Genomic DNA, 17751 nt, shown 5'->3' on the forward strand with positions numbered 1-17751 from the left:
TGTATTAGTCTTGGCGCATGCAGACTTCTATACGACCAACAAGGGTTTGTGCCTGCAAACTAAGTCCAGACTGTCCCAACACGACCATTACAGAGGATAAGTGATCTTGTCCTCCCCGTGTTTTTTTTTTTTTTTTTTGAAACGCGTGTGTGCGCCACCACTTACTCGTGAGTGACAATAATAGCTGAGCGGCCGGGTGGTCAGGAGGGTATGGCCCACCTCTCTGGTATGATAGACCATGAAGCTACGTAGCTCCATATTCAGATTCTGGGAAGAAATATATCATAATTATGTGGAGATTGTATTGGGGATTATATCGAATTTTGAAACGCGTGTGTGCGCCACCACTTTACTCGTGAGTGACAATAATAGCTGAGCGGCCGGGTGGTCAGCAGGAGGGTATGGCCCACCTCTCTGGTATGATAGACCATGAAGCTACGTAGCTCCATAGTTAGATTCTGGAAAGCGATATATCATAATTATGTGGAGATTATATTGGGGATTATATTGAATCTTGAAAAAAAGGAGCTCCCCACTAATGGTGGAAGGACAGGGTGTACCAAAATGACGATAATGTTATTGCGTTCTCATTTTGATACGATGATTTCTATAGCAATAGCACCAATCTTTTAGAGCCATTTATTATCACCCCAAACAGTTCGCACCAGGTTCCCAGTTTCATACTTGGGGGCAAAGTGGACACCAGAGGTAAAAGCAAGCAAGGCTATAATTGGAGAAAGTTTTTTTTTTTTTTTTTTTTTTTTAACGGGATACGAACTCCGGTTCTTATGTTCAAATGTACAGCGCCCTTTTCACACTGCCTGTACTCCTATAAGGTATTTCTCCAGAATAATGCATCGTAAAGAGGAATGCGGGAACGTGCAGGTGGCGTGAAATGACACAAGATAAGATGTGAAAGCATAATTAAAACAAAGAAATGTGCCAATAAACAACTGAGCAAATCAAAAAACAGGAAAAGTGAGAGGCATAATGGCGTAAACGAGAAAGCATATTAGTCTTGATATTAAGACAAAGGACAAAGGTGCAGATAACACACGCATCACTTTAAAAGTGGCTCTCAGATGCAACGGTATGAATTACTCGAATCAAGTCACAAACGAAAGAGAGATTCTTGAAGACGAATCAATGATAGAAGGTCCCGGATGTGACTAACGATATACGCGATAGGAAACAATATATGGGATGGATTGCACCTATACAGTCCCCCTTAAGTATATTGCACCGGGGAGGTGAGTTTTTTGTCTCACCTCCCTGATTGCACAGACAACAGTCCTGCGACCCACGCACAAAATTATACACAGTCTCTTTAAAACACGTGAAGTAGCACACAGGAGATACACACACTCTCACACATCGTATGTAGTATCTCTCCCTCAATGTATGCAATACGTGTATAGAAAACTCCCCGTTGCCTTTTGATAGAAGTGTACTCGGGGGCAACTTGATTCCAACACGGCTTTCAAATTGAATGAGAAGAAGAAGAGCAACAACAACGACAACAACACTTACAAGAAGGAGAGAAAGAAGAGGAAAGAAAAGAATAAAAGGAGGAGAACAAAAGGAAGAAGAACCAAAAAAAATGGGAATGATGAAAGGAGAAAGAAAGAAGGTTAGGGTTAAATAAGGTTGAACAAATAGGTAGAAAAAAAGCATGGATTTGTTGTTCTTGAATTAAGACCTTCTATGTCAACATATGAATATTGTTTGACACCGTCATGTATTTAGCAACCTAGATATCCTTGGACAAAAGTGAACTAAAAAGATCAGAAAACCCCCTTTTCTTCACGTTCTCTCCATTTTGTTGCGGATTTTTGTATAGAATAAAATCGTTTCTTTGAATTGAATCATTTATCGATCTGACCGTGCCGGGGAACAAAAATGTTTTCGGATCGTACCTTCAGTGAATGGAACAGGGGACAAAAACAAGTTAGAAAATCGAGGGTAACAGTTTATACAGTTTGAGGTAAACTACCGCCTTGCCTTTGAAAAACAGCATCGAGCTGTCAAGCATACACGCGAGGATGAAAAGCGCGGTGTGGTATATATAGAGTTGAGTTTGTACATAATAGTCCTTATAATGTACATACTTGTTTATGCTGTAATCGTATGTACCCTGTGCGTGGACTGGAGAAAGTTTTCGTGGAGATTCCGTGTCTCTTCCATTGCACAACACATGAATTGAATATGAACTCGTGAAATAATTATGATAATTTTTTTATATATATTGTATATTGGTCACTACTGTAAAGACCTACTTGCTTTCCCAACAAAACCATGTATATTATTACAGTCATCAATACAGCGCAGCAGGTGCATTGCATTTGTTGTTATTGTTATTGTTATTATTATTATTATTATTATTGTTATTATTATTATTATCACCATCATCGTTATTATTATCATTATTAATCATTGTTATCATTATCATTATTATCATCATTATTATTGCTGCAATTGGTGATGGTGGTAGCACTTGTAATAGTTGTAAAGTCATTATCATTGTTATTCATCGCGATCATCATTGTTATTCATGATTGATATTAAATGTCTTTCCTTTCCTTTTTCCGTTTACCCTGCAGTTGACATCCGGGCATTAGCGGCCATGCGGCAAGCCGCAGGAAACCCGTTTCAACAGGCAGCACTTTTCCAGTCTTCTCCTTATGGGTAAGTCCACCATTACCAATAATACCCCATCAAACTGCTGTCGTTGTTAACCATCATGAAAATCAATGCAGAGCGAAAAACGAAAGCAAGACAAGAACACGTTGCCATCTCTTAAGATGTGGGCTGTTGCACTTATACACAGTTTTATCGGAAAGGAAGTCGATAGTGAATATCCGAAAGTGTAACGATGTCATATTTTCTACGTTTGGTCCCCCCCCCCCCCCCCGCGAAAGAATTTTACTTATAGCTCTCAAGGTGTACGCACAAGTTTGCAAACTGTCTCGTGTCGGTAACGGCCAGGGCTTGGCAGTGGCTTAACGCCTCGCCATCGAGTTCTCTCCGTATTTGTTCCGGGCGCATTGGATGCGGCAATTTCGGTGGAGAAGCTTAATTCATCATCATCCTGTTTTAAATTACCGTCTTTCTCTGATCTCCCTCTCTGACTGCTTGTCTGTCTGTCTGTCTCTCTTCCTTCATCTCTCTGTCTGTATGTATGTATTTATGTCTCTGTCTGTTTGTCTGCTTTCACTCGCATCTCTGTTCGGAATTGGTAGAGGGTGGCGAGGAGACGGAAGACTGAGGAGATGGGGTCTCCTCTCGACGGATTCGGGGCCGAAGTGAAATGTAGACGTGCTTTCTGACCGGGCAAGAATTCACTCTGTTTGCGAGTAATATTGCCTCCGTTTCATCGACATCCAGGCGGGAAATGCATTAAAGGACATTCGTCACCGCATCACTTGATGTAGAATAGGATTAACGCATAATAGAAATTAGATAGATTGAAAGAGAATTAAACAGATCGATAATCTGGCAGATAGATAGGGTGAGAAAGAGAAAGATTATGTAGTATTCTACAAATAAGACATGTTGTGTTGGTGGTAACTTTCCAGAAACGGTCCGTCGCAAGCAGCGTTGTTATTGTTGTTCATTTTATTGTGAATGAATCTTCCTCTGGTGGTTACGTGCTAGATTCTTGTGCAGAGTTACTTCCCCGGGCGTTTGAGTGATACACTGTCGTAGTGAAAGTGACATGGACTGGGTCCCATTAACATGAACAATCATTCTAGCATTCTGTTTGTTTTGGGATACACGGAAGAGTCAAGAATTCCGTGTCAAATCCACGTCTGTTCCTGTTTTCTTTATGTTTGCCGCTATTGGTATATGAACTTGCTGCCTTCTAAGAGCAGCATAAACCAGAGAAACTATATGATTTACGTCAGTGATGAATGTGATCAATAGCGGAACTTAAAGTCTACTGTCGAAGGTAAAAAGGAAGAAGACATAATTGATATTGCGCGTCTAGTGAAACAAATGTTGCGGATCCGGGGAAATCGTCATAATCGTCTACATTCGATTCGCACGTAGTCTGTTGTCCGTGAACACACTCCAGGGCCTGTTTCCCATTCGTAATTCAATTTCAAACCATAGGAATGCGATGATAAACTTGAATAATTGCCGGCTTCGAGAGCCATCTGCCACGTCTGCTCCGAGAATAGGATTTTTTTTTCCGTTCACGGTTCGTACCATTTCGAGACTCGTCGCCCAAAATAATCCCTCGCTCTTTTGGCGTGCCCTCTGAATGAACCATTTGCAATTTTTGCTAATTATTCGACGGAATTTAGAAAATGATTTTTTTTTTCGTTTTTTTTTTATGTACTCGAGGGAGAGCGAGAGAGCCAATTGGGTAATTGCTATCCTTCCGCACTTACTCGTAGCCGCGCGTGATGAACTGTAAGAGTTAAGTCGAACTTCATCATTCGTGAAATGGAGAAGGGAGAGAATTGTGCCGTGGCGCGTGTGGTGAAGTGTGCAAGCTTCATTATTGCTAAATTGACGCCACGTCCATGCACCCCGTGCTGTTGAACAAACGGGTATTGTTTCGGAATTGCGAGAGCGCGCGGAAGCGGCATTCAACTTAAAGCGCCAGTGTGCTTCAGTCGGGCGAGGCTCAGTGCGTCTATATAACGTTTATTTATCATCACTTTTTATTTCCCTGATCAATGACTAGTTTCGATACCTACGTGAACTACCTTATTAAGTGTCATGAGTGAGCAAAACGACATTCCGAACAATGCCCAATTTCTATTCATGCACCAGACCCGTCATATTTGTTTTTATATTCATTGCCATCCCATTGAAATATATCACAAGAGACCTCCATGTATACTGTTCAAGTGTATTATTATCTGCGCTGACTTTGACAATGGCTCAAAATTAATGAGTCAACGTAACTACGGATGTCCAAAAACAAACCCATTGGGATGTAAATGGTAATTGCTCACTTGAGATAAGGTTGTTATTGCTTGCGAATTATTTGATGCTCAATCTACATTCTAATCGCACAGGGAGGGAGATGGGGAGATAACATTCAACTTGCTCTGAATGCTAATGATATTAGCTGTGTTTTTTACGATAAATTCATTTTGAGTGTTGCTTTGTTTTTCCCCCAACAGTCTTGTGTAAACAGAAGCCCCCACTATCTCAGCCCAACCTTGCTATTATAGGCGATGTATCCTATCCAAGTGTATGACAATATGTGATCTTATCAAATTGCATAATCTCATTTACTACTGTTACTCGTTTGACGTGCTTATCCTTTGAACTTGACAAGTTAGTTTCCTCTGATAGTATTTTAGGTACGGATGATAAGCAAAAAATATATATACATTTTTTTTTTCATTTAGATTAGTGTCTAATATCATGAGCAAACTTATCCTATGAACTTGTTCGAGAATGCGGAGTACGCTGATACTCGTTCAGTGCACCTTGCCGCCATGTTTATTTAGCAAGCCTCGTGCTCTTTCCGGCGCGCTTCTACTGTGCTAAACCAAGTCAGTGAATTTGATTTCAGATATTATTTCTGACAATAGTTGAGGGCATATTCGTCGTTTTATTTTCCCACTGTAATGTTTATCAGCAGGTCGATGAGTAAATTCATACCGATATGATACCACGAGTATTCTCGAGATCTCATTTTTCAGCCTAGAATATAATAGGACCAATATCAAGTATCAGGATGACTGATGGATTTGTTAAGTTAATAGAATTCTCAAGTGCCATAACGTGTACCCAAACCATTGTCCCATGACTAAATACTGAGTGATATATAGGCTATATATTTTTGTTCAGATATATTTATAATTATACATATTCATAATGTGAAAAGCACAGGAGAAATTTGTGGTACAGTATACACTGATGAGCCACAAGCGAGCAAGGTGCAGGCACCCCACCCTCCCCCTTATTACCCCCTCCATCAACCCCCTTCATACCCCATCTACCCCCTTTGTCTTCCGTAGAATCGGATAGTTTCAACCTCCCTGATAGAATCTGTGACTGAATGTGTCTTCCCGTCCTCGTCTCTCTCCCCGTATATCTCTCTCCCTCCGTCCCTATCTCCCTTTCTCTTCCCGCACTCATTCATAAGAATACATTGAGTTAACATCCTTGTTCATGTCTTTCATTTCGATGTCTTCCACATGACTGCTCAGCCATCCTCTAATAATTACCAACATTCTTCACAGTCTCTCCTAATACTCTATTATCATAACGAAGAGAGAGAGAGATATTCCTTTGCCATCACACGCGAGTATACGTACAGTTCTGACTGTGCCTCGTTGGCCATACCAACACTGCCCGTCAAAGGCACTCTGGTTTATGCGTATGTAGAATGGATGGTGAGAGTGATGATGATATTTTGTCATCCGTCGCATGATTCTCTTATGTTACTACCAATAGATTGGTTGCACAGCTTCCAGCACTTGTCTGTGCACTGGACAGAACTGTCGAGTCCATTTTTAACGAACTGCGAGCCGTCGCGTAGTTGATTCGTCACAACGTAGGCTCAGGACTAATATATAAAAACCTCAATAGATGCTCATGCCGTTCCCTGTCTCTGTCCCCTCTCCCCTATCTTGCCGTTTGTTTGTCTCACCCCCCCCCCCCTCCCCCTCCCCCCCCCCCCCCCCCCCCCCTTCCCTCCCCTGCCATGTCATGGACGATGTTAACTATGCGCTCTGAAAAATGACTACGGGCGTAAGGCGGGCGGATGACTATAGCGCGTGAGTTATTGCAACATGGGGTGATAACAGACTCGCTTAATGCTGCAGAAGAATATCACGCAGCGATAAACCGCAAGAACAAGCCCTTAAAATCCCCCTAAATGAGTACTACAAGTATATTGCACCCGCCAGCTCGCCGCATCCATTAGCATAATGCACTGCCCATTTCTCGTCAGTAAAACACTTTTCTTTTTCGTGTGTGTGTGTGTGTGTGTGTAATCTACAATACACGCCACATTTCCTTTCTGTCCAGTGTGTCGACGTTGTACGCAAGGTACATTGCGTATTTGTGTATGTGTGTGTGTGTGTTGGCGGGGAGGGGGGAGGGGTGAGGGGGCTCTGTGGTAGTAGTGAGATTACTAGTGAAACATGATGCATATTATGCTTTGAACGTTCAGGTAATTCCAGGTCGCATCGCTGCATTAATCTGTGGATCCGCGCGCTTCCGGAAACCAAAGAATAACTGGGGTATACACAAACGTGTCCTCATGCCACGTGGAAGAAACGGAGGGGGCAGTGCTGCACCTTTAAAGATGCCTTTAATGGCCACGAGCCGACTCGCGCCCGAGTGGGCAAGAGTAGGGTCACCCCAGTCTAGGCGCGAGCCGCCTCGGGCCTCAAGTGGTGACTGATATACGGACGCCACGTGGCTCCAGCGTTGAGTCCCAACTATCCGACGAGTCGGACCAGATCGCGACACACGTGACCCTGTCATCTGATACTCTTGACCCCTACACCTTTCCCAGGCTGCCCTGCCATACCCTGACCCCTCCCCCATCTCTCCCTACCTCTCTCTCTATTTCTCTCCCACTCTCTCTCCCAGTCAGCGATTGTACATTCATGTAGGCTTGCCTTCAGACTCTTGTATGGGATATTTACCCCGTTTGTTGCTCGGATCGCGTAACAAGAGGAGGGGGACTCATAAAAATGCCACCCGAAACCTAACAAACGCCTTTCGTAGTATTTTGTCCTGCACGCCATCAGCGGCAATGATAGTAAAACGCTGATGGAGACTCGGAACTACTCATGTTAGTTCCTCTACTGGTCAGTAGGCCTACATATCATATTTTTGGAATCATTACCATGGAAGAGAACTGTCCATATATTATGTTACGTTTTCCCACTTCAGTTCATTTGGAAGGAAAGGTAATATAAATCACAAAGTAAACATTTGACAAATTATATAGCAAAACAATATTTGTTGGAATCACAAGTCTTAAAGTATAATACAACGCGTAAGTACGAATGATTGTAGTAAATTTTTTAATGCAACAACAATGACTATTAATTCATATTGTAAACGCAGTTTGTATAGCAAATCGCAGTACAAGGTTTATATAATTATCCCGCAAAAGAGAGCATGATTTGTCACGTGGTACCAACCACGTGTGACGGTTTTCTACCTTCTTCGCTGAGTCACATGCGATGCCGTGATGGTAATACACACCCCAGTGGTAATCCACTCACCTTTGACACTTCCTCCAGCGTATAACTATAATAATTGTTGCCATATCATTGGTGACGAGATATTCTTTAGTCGTGCTAATGGGAAGCCATGGACACGGGTGACGTGATCAATAGTAAAAATATGTGTAGCAAGAGAAATGTAATTTATATGTCTATCAAAAAAATGATGCTATACCATTCCTATGACTATGTGTTCGGCTTCTTCTTTTGATCAATATCATCATAGGCTTATTTGGGTCCTATAAACCGTCGACCATGAAGACAGGTAAACGGAAATGACGTTACTCAAATAAGAATTGCGCACGCGCCTCGTCATCTCCGCCATCCGCTGCGCAATCGTGTACTGTAGCATCTTGTACGCGACTCATGACGCGTGCGCGCAGCTGGCAAATACTAGTATAGCATCCTCACACAGTATAATGGAAAGGAAATTACGCACTGTCTCTGGTGATCGGAGGTCCTGGGAAACTTTATCCTTTTCTTTTCCATTTTGAATGGGTCGTTGTTGGACTGGGCTTTGTATACTGTCTCAGATAACTTTCTGAATGTTATATGAAAATGCATATCCGTAGCTTCCATGTGTTCCGTTCCTTTTTTCTATGTATATTCACCCTTTTCCTGAAATCATAATTATGTTGACTCAAATGTGTTTAGATATTGTTTGACATCAAAGAAATTCACCAAAACAAAAGATAAAAAGTGATAGCAAACTATTTATTTCCAAAGGTGTTGTAATTTTGAAGATTGTTTCGAACCTTCTATTTTGCACTTATTTCGCTCCATTCTATTCACTCTTAATTTGTCTTGATTCTATCACCCTTTATACTCCTCGTTAGGTGATCGAATTCCCACGCCCACTTCACTGTAGCCATGGTAATGAAACCACGCCCACGGGCATACGCCTATTGGCCGCCCAAAATGGCTGCTAAAAAGGTTCGAGAGTATGCGTGATTTTTTTTTTCGTTTGTGAAGTGAACTTCTAGTTTTTATTTTGACATTATTTTTGTGGCGTGCGAGTGCTCATGTATCAGAGTTCTAGCTCGTACCTTTCTTGTTCTCTGCTGAATTCGATTCCAATCTTTTTTTTTTAATTCTCAGTGTCCGTCACGTTTCCTGCTTTGACCTTTTTCTGTTTTCATTTATGTTTGTTGTTGATATCTTTGTGTATTCATTTATTTATATCTTCGCGAATTTGCAGTGGTGTGTGTAGTGAATTCTGCTAAACAGAACGAAGTACCATAAAACCTATCTCTGTTGAACTTTCAGCAAGAAAGAATGATCCTATTTCGGAGCTATGACGCATAGACGCTGAACAGCATTTTCTTTTGCAAGATTTCAATCTTTTTACCGTAATTATGGAAATTATGGATCGCAAAATGAATATGAAAAGAATAAATTTACTTCACTCGATCGGCACTTTGCTTCGATTCATTTTATTTTTACCCCTGCGAGTGATTTGTCCTTTCATACTTGAGATCTGTATGCAAAGCTAACGAATGTATATTAGGAGTAGACATGCATCTAAATGTCCCCATTTATCATGGAAAAGAAAGAAAAAGAAAACAACAAGATTCACCCAAGAGTTTCCTATTTGTGCATGTCAGCGTGTGGTAGATTCTATTGAAGTTTGATTGTTTTGGCGTCTTGTGGAAAATTTGTTTTAATATTCGTATTTCACGTAATCATTTTCCCCCTTCCAAAAGTGCCTTTCTCTGATCACTCGCGTTTATTACCTTTTTTCCCCAAATCTGAATCATTCCGCCCTCTCTCTCTTTCTTTTTCTGTTACACCTTTAGGAAACTCTACCCAATCATCACTACCTCCAAATTTATATGAGCCGAGGGGGAGAACTTTTGAATATTGCCCAATCGCATTTAGGTGCAAACACCCAACTTTATATCATAAACTTTTATCAGAAGTTCTTCTTCATAATGTCTTAAAAAAGACAGCTTACTCGCAGTTCGTCCCTTTCCCCTCCCATATCAAATGCATGATGGACAGGGCATGAAAACTAACATGCACTATGGACTCTTCGATATCATTTTGCTCTCTTAAAGGAAGAATTTGACATTGGTATTCATCGTGACCCGAAAAGATTAGAAAGAATACCCCCGAAACAAAAACAAGAACAGCCCATCCCATCAGTAAGCCAAAATGGCATCGCTGGTGTGTCAAAGAAAGAGAAATGTAAATATGTAGGCCAGGGGAATTCACAACACAAACCACTTCATATTCTGTAGAAGATTCTTAAAGAGAATATGTGAGCAAGCTCCATTTTACAGAATCGTTTCAAAGCAGGAGCATTGCTTTAAAACGCTTGATGCAATTATCACTATTCAACAACAAATGACGCATCTTGTTGTCTGCGTACGAAGGGTAAAGAGAGTAACACCAAATCTATGCAATTTGTGGAAAATTGAATGTTTCTTCCACTGTTGCGATAAAAGGCAATCTACAAAGCGATCTGTTTGTATCACAAAGAAAAAAAAATCTACACTCTTTTTTGGTGATATTGGCTTGGATGACATGCATGATCTGAGGTAAAAGGAAAGTGATACAAAATTCGTTTGTGTTCGATGCCACTGAAATGACGCTATAGACAAAATGGTGCCTTCTAGAAAAGATGTTCTTTCCGCTTTTTATCTATCGATCAATCAATCAATCAGTCTGTCTATCTATCTACCTATCTATCTATCTATCCATCTTTCTATCGACTCATCTATCTGTCTGTGTGTCTGTCTGCCTGTCCGTCTCTTTATCTATGATCTAGTCATCTATCAATCGAGGTATGTTACCTCTCCCCATCCATTATTCGACCTACCTCACGACTGCGCGCTCTGTAGGTCACTTTCTACTCATCTGCCTACGCATGAGAATGATACCAATCAATCAATCAATCAATCAATCAATCAATCAATCAATCAACCAACCAACCAATCAATTAATCAACCAACCAACCAATCAATCAATCAATCAATCAATCAATCAATCAATCAATCAACCAACCAACCAATCAATTAATCAACCAACCAACCAATCAATCAATCAATCAATCAATCAATCAATCAATCAATCAATCGATCGATCAATCAATCAGTCAGTCAGTCAGTCAGTCAATCAATCAATCTATCTATGTATCTATCTATCTATCAATCAATGAATCAGTCTCATCTATATATCTATCCATCCATCCATCAATCAATCAATCAATCAATCAAACAATCGATCGATCGATCAATCAATCAAACAATCCTTATATCCATCCATTCATTATCTATTCATCTATGCATCTATCAATTTATCTTTCTATCAATCTATCTACCTGCCTATCTATCTATCTTTCTGTCTATCTACCTATCTATCTATCTTTCTATCTATCTATCAATCTACATAATCTTTCTATATTCATCTACCTCTCCCTGTCATCACACTCCCCCACCTTGCTCCTCCAATCTCTCATTTCTCTTTCTCTTTCCATCTTCCTCTCTGACTTTCTGGCCTTCCCCTGACGGGTCGTCTCTCCTCCGTTCTCCTCCCTCCCACGGCGTTCGACACGTCGAGACGATCTGTTTTCGGCATCTTCTGCAAACTGTAATTGGTGGAGCTGAATAATTTAGCGCGGCCCATCATCGTAATCATTAACAATTCTCTCTCGTTGCCAGCTCCTCAAATAGGCAACATCAGTGGCACGATGATAGATTTGGCAGATTACGTTCACCCTCTTTTTTTTTCTCTCTCTCTTATTAGCGAAGAAACAATGTGCGATATAATGTTTACAAAGAAAATGGCAAATGAAAAAAAGTGTGTGTGTGTGTGTGTGCATCATGAAACAAGGAAGACGATTATAAGATTAGACAGAGATGAGACAAGTCTGTTCTATGTTACTTTCATGTCATGCTGATAATTTTGTTTGTAACAAATATTTCAATCACCAACAGTGAGGAATGTATGAATATTTTTTGAAATAACTGATGCAAGAATAGCCAACCAGACAGACAAACAGACAGAAAAAATTATAGATGGTAAGGTCTATTTTGATAGTTTTGATAATGTATATAATTGTATATAGATGAATAGAGAGAAAGGGAGAGAGGGAGAGAAAGAGGCGATTGGGAGATAAATGAGGAGAGTCAGAAAAGAGTAAGGGGAAACAGAGAGAGGAAGAGAGAAAACAAAAAGAAGAGGAAATTATTCAGCTTCGGGCTATTAGACTAATGATTCGTTAAATTGATTTTAGGCACATCTATTACTCGGATCGAACATTCTAAAGTTATGTGATCTACTCTATCAAATTAATCAGAAAACGGAGTTGCAAGGAGGAAACGTGAATCATTTTCATTAATGGACTTAATGAACTGAAGTTGACTCAACGTTTAGTTATTGTATTACTGTAGTAGAATTAGATGATTATGATGATAATTATCATAGCTGTATAATTCCAAACATTTTCCAGGGTTAGCAGAAGAAGCGGCATAAGTGACGATATTAACAAATTCTGAATCACAAAGGTGTGGGCGAGCCGTAGTTCCGTAGGCGCGTGTTACATCATTGTACCATTGCAGAACTTCTGAAGTAATTAATGCGATCCACTACTACGATTATATCTGCTTTGCTTTGTCTTAATTTTGGCCTCTGTTTCTTTTTCTCATCTTATGCTGAACCCTTTCAGATAGGACATCCTGTATGCAGTCTTGCGTACTGTCCAGAAAAGAACTACATGTACCACGGTATCATGGTCATGGTCATGATGGTGTTGCGCAATACTAACTCTGCACATGGCATTCTAGCTTGCTATCAACGACATGGCACGCCGTGACTGTGCGCTAGTGTATTAACGACAAACAGCGCAGTGCTGTACGTTCATTTTGTACGCGTGTGAATTCATAACAGGTGTAGGTGTAGGTAGGGCCTGCAGAGAGCTATGCTATGAAGTACTAGTATTAAGTGAGTGTACTTTACCTAGTACATGTATCTGCCTGATCTGAAGAAATGCAAGGAGAAAAGGAATCGGTCCACACAGCAATCGGAACTGCAACACAGGAGCAGATTAGAAAGAACACTTTATCATTATGACAAGGTAAACAGAGTGTAGACTGACAATTTACCGGCTGAGTTCCATCTTGCATCAAGAACTTCCCCGTTTTCACCACAGCTATGGATGGTATGGGTAACTTACTAGTAGTCAATGGCAATGCTCCTATCGTTGTCAACTTATTCAGTCCCATTCATATACATTTATGATGTATTCCTGGATTAAGTGATTAGATCTAGTCTAAGTCTAAGACCTACAGAAGATTGATCAAACTTAAAAGTTTCTCAAGTTTGAATATCAGAAGGAATAAATTTACTAATAGTTCGTAATCCAAATGCTTCATAGTTCATAGTTTCATCAGCACCGAGTATTGTAGATTGTAGTCTTAGGTCTTCGAAATGTTTAATCTGGAATTGAGTAGTAACCTGCTAGTGCTTACTAATGTAATAACTGGGAGAGCCATTTGATTAAAAAACAGACAGACAAACAAACAAACAAGCAGACAGACTAAGACTAAAATGAATGTGAGACTCAGACTCAGAGTGTAGTAAGACAAAGAGATAATCAAGAACAGGGCAATAGACTAACCATAATAGACCTGGGCCAGAATTAGGCATCTATACGAGGAGCTTTGAATGCCAATAACGTCTTTTGTTGAACTTTATTTCTATTTCCAAATGACATGTTGATTTATAACTTGAAATTTTTCATAGGTTATCAATGCGATTGTGAGTTTTCACTTTGATTAGGTTCATGAAAAATGACTCTGATTTTCTCCCCTTGGTAGACCTCTATATAGGATACCATATGATTGTTTATGTGGCCTACACTAAATCCAAAATGATTTGACTTGGAAAGAAGAATCTATGCAACACATTTTCACCATGTCAGTAACATCATGGTACTTTATCTAATCAAATTTGTGGAAAGACCCTGCCGTTTTTGACCTGCATATTACAGGTGACCTTTGGGTATGAAATCCTAGTAGATTTCTAATACTCTGGCAATGAGGATAAAGGAAAAAGAGTATGCACACAAGAAAAAAGAAAGAAAGAAGAAGTGATGTACAACTGTACCCTATGTAGCATTTCCATTTACAATCATGCTTAATGCCGCTGGTCTATTTTGGTTATTAGCAGCCCTCTAATTTGTCATTCTGTTCGTATATCGTCTTTGCCAGTCTAGCGCGGTAGGACTGTCAGATCTTGAAAAATAAACCAGGGCGGAGGAGGTGGATGAGTCCGTGATTTACAGGGCCAACCAGTGCAAACTGACCAATTACTCACTGCGCGGATGATCCGTCTTCATTTGATGACACTTCAGACACGTTTCTAATCATGCACTCCGACGACGAACGTGGAGGGGAGAGGCTAGCCAACCTAAAATGGAAAAACTTATCTTCTTGTTATCGTCCAAAACACTCCGGGCATTCCATATCTATCTTTTTTTTCTGGCCTGTCCAGAGAAGCAAAACTCTTCCATAGAGAATAACATCCTCAGTATTATGCAAACTTGTAAGCACAGTATCTTGAAATCACAACAAAGCACCTACGGGTACCTATGCCTATCAGTTTGATTGTGTAGTCAAACAAATCTTTTGAGGCTCTTTCAGAACTGTGCCATCATCTTCTCTCTGTTTAATGCAAGAAGAAGCACAAGTCAGTCCATATGAGTAGAAGTTTGTCTTGTGCAAGCTAATGACTGTCAATGCAGTTGTATATTGCGGGCAAATCTTTTTTTTTGTGTGTGTGTGTGTGTGTGGTCTGTGGTGTGTCATTGCCTTGCACATTTTTGCAGACTACATTAGCGAGGGGGCTGGAGTTACGTGAACAATCATTCCCTGAGCAGGATGAATTTCCCCAAAACTTTTTGACACCTCGCTTGGGACAAGAACTTATTCTGTGGCATGTGATGAGGTCATATGATGCGAATTCCTGATCAGTGTGCAAGATGGCGACGGTGATTTTTTTTTTTTTCCGGAGTCTGGAGTGATTAGCGGGATGAATAATTTGAATGTCAATAAGGGCATTTTGCAGCTAGTGTGGCTGTTTTCTCAGTTATCCCCGCTGATGGCTGATGGCACGCTCATCTCATCACTGATGCGGAGGAACGAGGAGTCGGAGATGTCGTCACTTCAACATCTCAGCATTTTTAGCACCCATGTTCCCCTCTCTGTGGGGGATCCCGTCCTTGCCTCCTTCCCCCTCTTCTCACTTGCTCAATCTCCCGCTCTATTTCTCTTCGTGTCTGCTTGCTATTCTCTCCTCACTGTCCTTGCCTTTCTTCTTTAATACTTTGTGACGAGTTCCAAGAATTTATGGCAAATTCTGATAACAGCACAATGATGCTCCTACGATGTTTTATCAACCTGACGATTTTTGTTTTTGTGGCATTTGCAACAACAACTTCTAGCGTAAGTTCTCCTTCTATTTCTATATCTACAGGCGACTACATGTTCACTATTTCTGAGTGATATAAAGACCTCCACCATATCTGTGTAAGACTGTAAATACTGGAAAGCACAGATAGGAATTATAGTCCCAAGATATTCCCAAGTTTTACCGCCATATGCCTAAACAATAATCACATCACACAATAGATGCTTCATAAATAGAACTATCCTAGTGCATTTGCTCTTTAAAGTAGATAAGTTCCCCTTATATCTCTTGAGGATTTATGCAAGAGAAAGAAAGGGTTTTTCCCAAATAGTAGGCATCATTTTCCAGATAATGTATCTGTACTGAAATGTACTCAGATTGCCATTCAATGAGTGAAGCTTTTGAGTTTGTGGGTCTTGAAAATGTCGAGATCCTTCCATCCATTGTACTTATCCATTCTGAAAACTTTGATATCATCATTTTATCACATTAATGCCTTCCTAACATTGGGATGAGGGATGGGATAATTTGAGGGTAAATTATGCAGAATGAATACCTCTTTGATTGAGGCAGCTTGCTTCATCTTGGTATGTTACCTTGTTATGTGCCGATTACACAGCAAAGCACTGCATGTTATGTAACATTCAATTGTGTTCCCAAGCAGAACAGTCAAAATACCCCTCCACTTAAGAGCATTTATAAGAAAAAGAAGAAAAGAACCCTGTCCTATCCCATAATGAGGCAAAAGTCAGTTACTGCATGAGCCACCGTCTTTACTCACTTCAGAGAAAACAGTGAAATCAAATTACCGTCAGTGTAAATCACATTTTCTATTATCCGTGCATATACGGCTTGTAGAGTGCCCATCTTTTGTAACGCACCCGGATTTGCATTGATGCACAAAGGGGCATCATGCTCTGGCTCCGTTAACACCGATGAGCCAAGGTCAACCCGCCTGGTTCGTCGATCTACCCTTTGTAACACAAGCAAGGCTGTGCCGTGCCGTGCTGTGCTGTACAACACTGCCAGAGTCTTTCCTACTCCACGAGCCCAACTTCCATTTTCTCTGGTTGGATATCCGCCTGCCCAATTTCCATCCCATTAGTGCTTGCTGTCTGTCTAATTCTCCCTCTCTCTCTTTCCTTCTGTCACTCCCCTTCTTTCTCTTATTCATCCCTTCTTTCTATTTTCCCTCCTACATTTTTGCTCATCTACACACTTCCCTTGTCATCTGTTTTTTTTTCCTCCTTTCTGTTGCTCCCACTGGACCCACACCATGTCTAATTGGCATTCGGCCTGTGACTAATATGCTTGCTATTTCTGAGCAGGGGAAGAGCCGACCCAAAGCCAAGTTCAGTGGTGGCTGGCCTGTACAGCGATCCCACGCCTGCTCCCTCTCCTCCGACCTCTCTATCCATCTTCAGCTTGCCGAGAGAGAAAGAAATCGAGAGAACGAGAGAGAGAGGAGGAAAACCATCGGTGATGTTCGCTCATCACAACAGCTGTTTCTACGAGGTTATGTGCATTGCGTGGTCCTTCCCCGCCAGAGCCGCATAACATGCACGCCTTTCTCTTTTGTCGCACTTTTGTAGAACCCCACCAGATATAATCTCCCCCTCAAATATTTCAGAACTCCCTCGTGTATTTCAGCTCAATTTTTTTTCTTTGATATGGAAGAAAAAAAACCCTTTTGTTTTGTTTTTGGCCCTTTTTTATGTTTTGCTGCAAAAATATGAATAGTTTACAGTGGCTGATGATGATGGTGGTGATGAATTGATTCACACGATCAAAGCTGACCCCTTCCCTGCCCTTTGCCCCTTCACCCTCCCCCTGTGGGGATTCTACAGTTTGTTTTCGGGTTGGAAATGAATGATTTTGTCATTCGCTGTACACCATTAACGAGCCTCAGAGTACCTGCAACAGATGCGATATCACCAAGGGTGGATTCTGCTTACACTACCCCCCCATCTCCCCTCCTCCCTTCTCTTCCCCTCCTGATCCCTCCCCCTGTCACCCCATCTAAAAAATAAAATGAATAAAAAATAAAAGGCCAAAACGAACAAGAAAGAAAAACAAAACTAAGATGATATTTCAGAATAAGATAATAGAATGAGTTGGTAAAAAGCGT

General features: G+C 40.8%; 1 protein-coding gene across 1 annotated transcript in view; it reads left to right on the forward strand.

Annotated features, from left to right (window-relative positions):
- The window catches only part of LOC139735591 (RNA-binding protein 38-like), a 143262-nt gene that overhangs the window by 46826 nt on the left and 78685 nt on the right, over positions 1-17751 (forward strand). Inside the window, exon 3 of the mRNA XM_071646348.1 lies at positions 2601-2685. Within this exon, the coding sequence (XP_071502449.1) occupies positions 2601-2685 (85 nt within the window). The remainder of the gene's footprint in view (positions 1-2600; positions 2686-17751) is intronic.

The sequence above is a fragment of the Diadema antillarum genome, unplaced genomic scaffold, assembly GCF_040938485.1.
Source record: "Diadema antillarum isolate AM-2024a unplaced genomic scaffold, OU_Dant_1.0 seq00000586_RagTag, whole genome shotgun sequence".
Classification (NCBI taxonomy): domain Eukaryota; kingdom Metazoa; phylum Echinodermata; class Echinoidea; order Diadematoida; family Diadematidae; genus Diadema; species Diadema antillarum.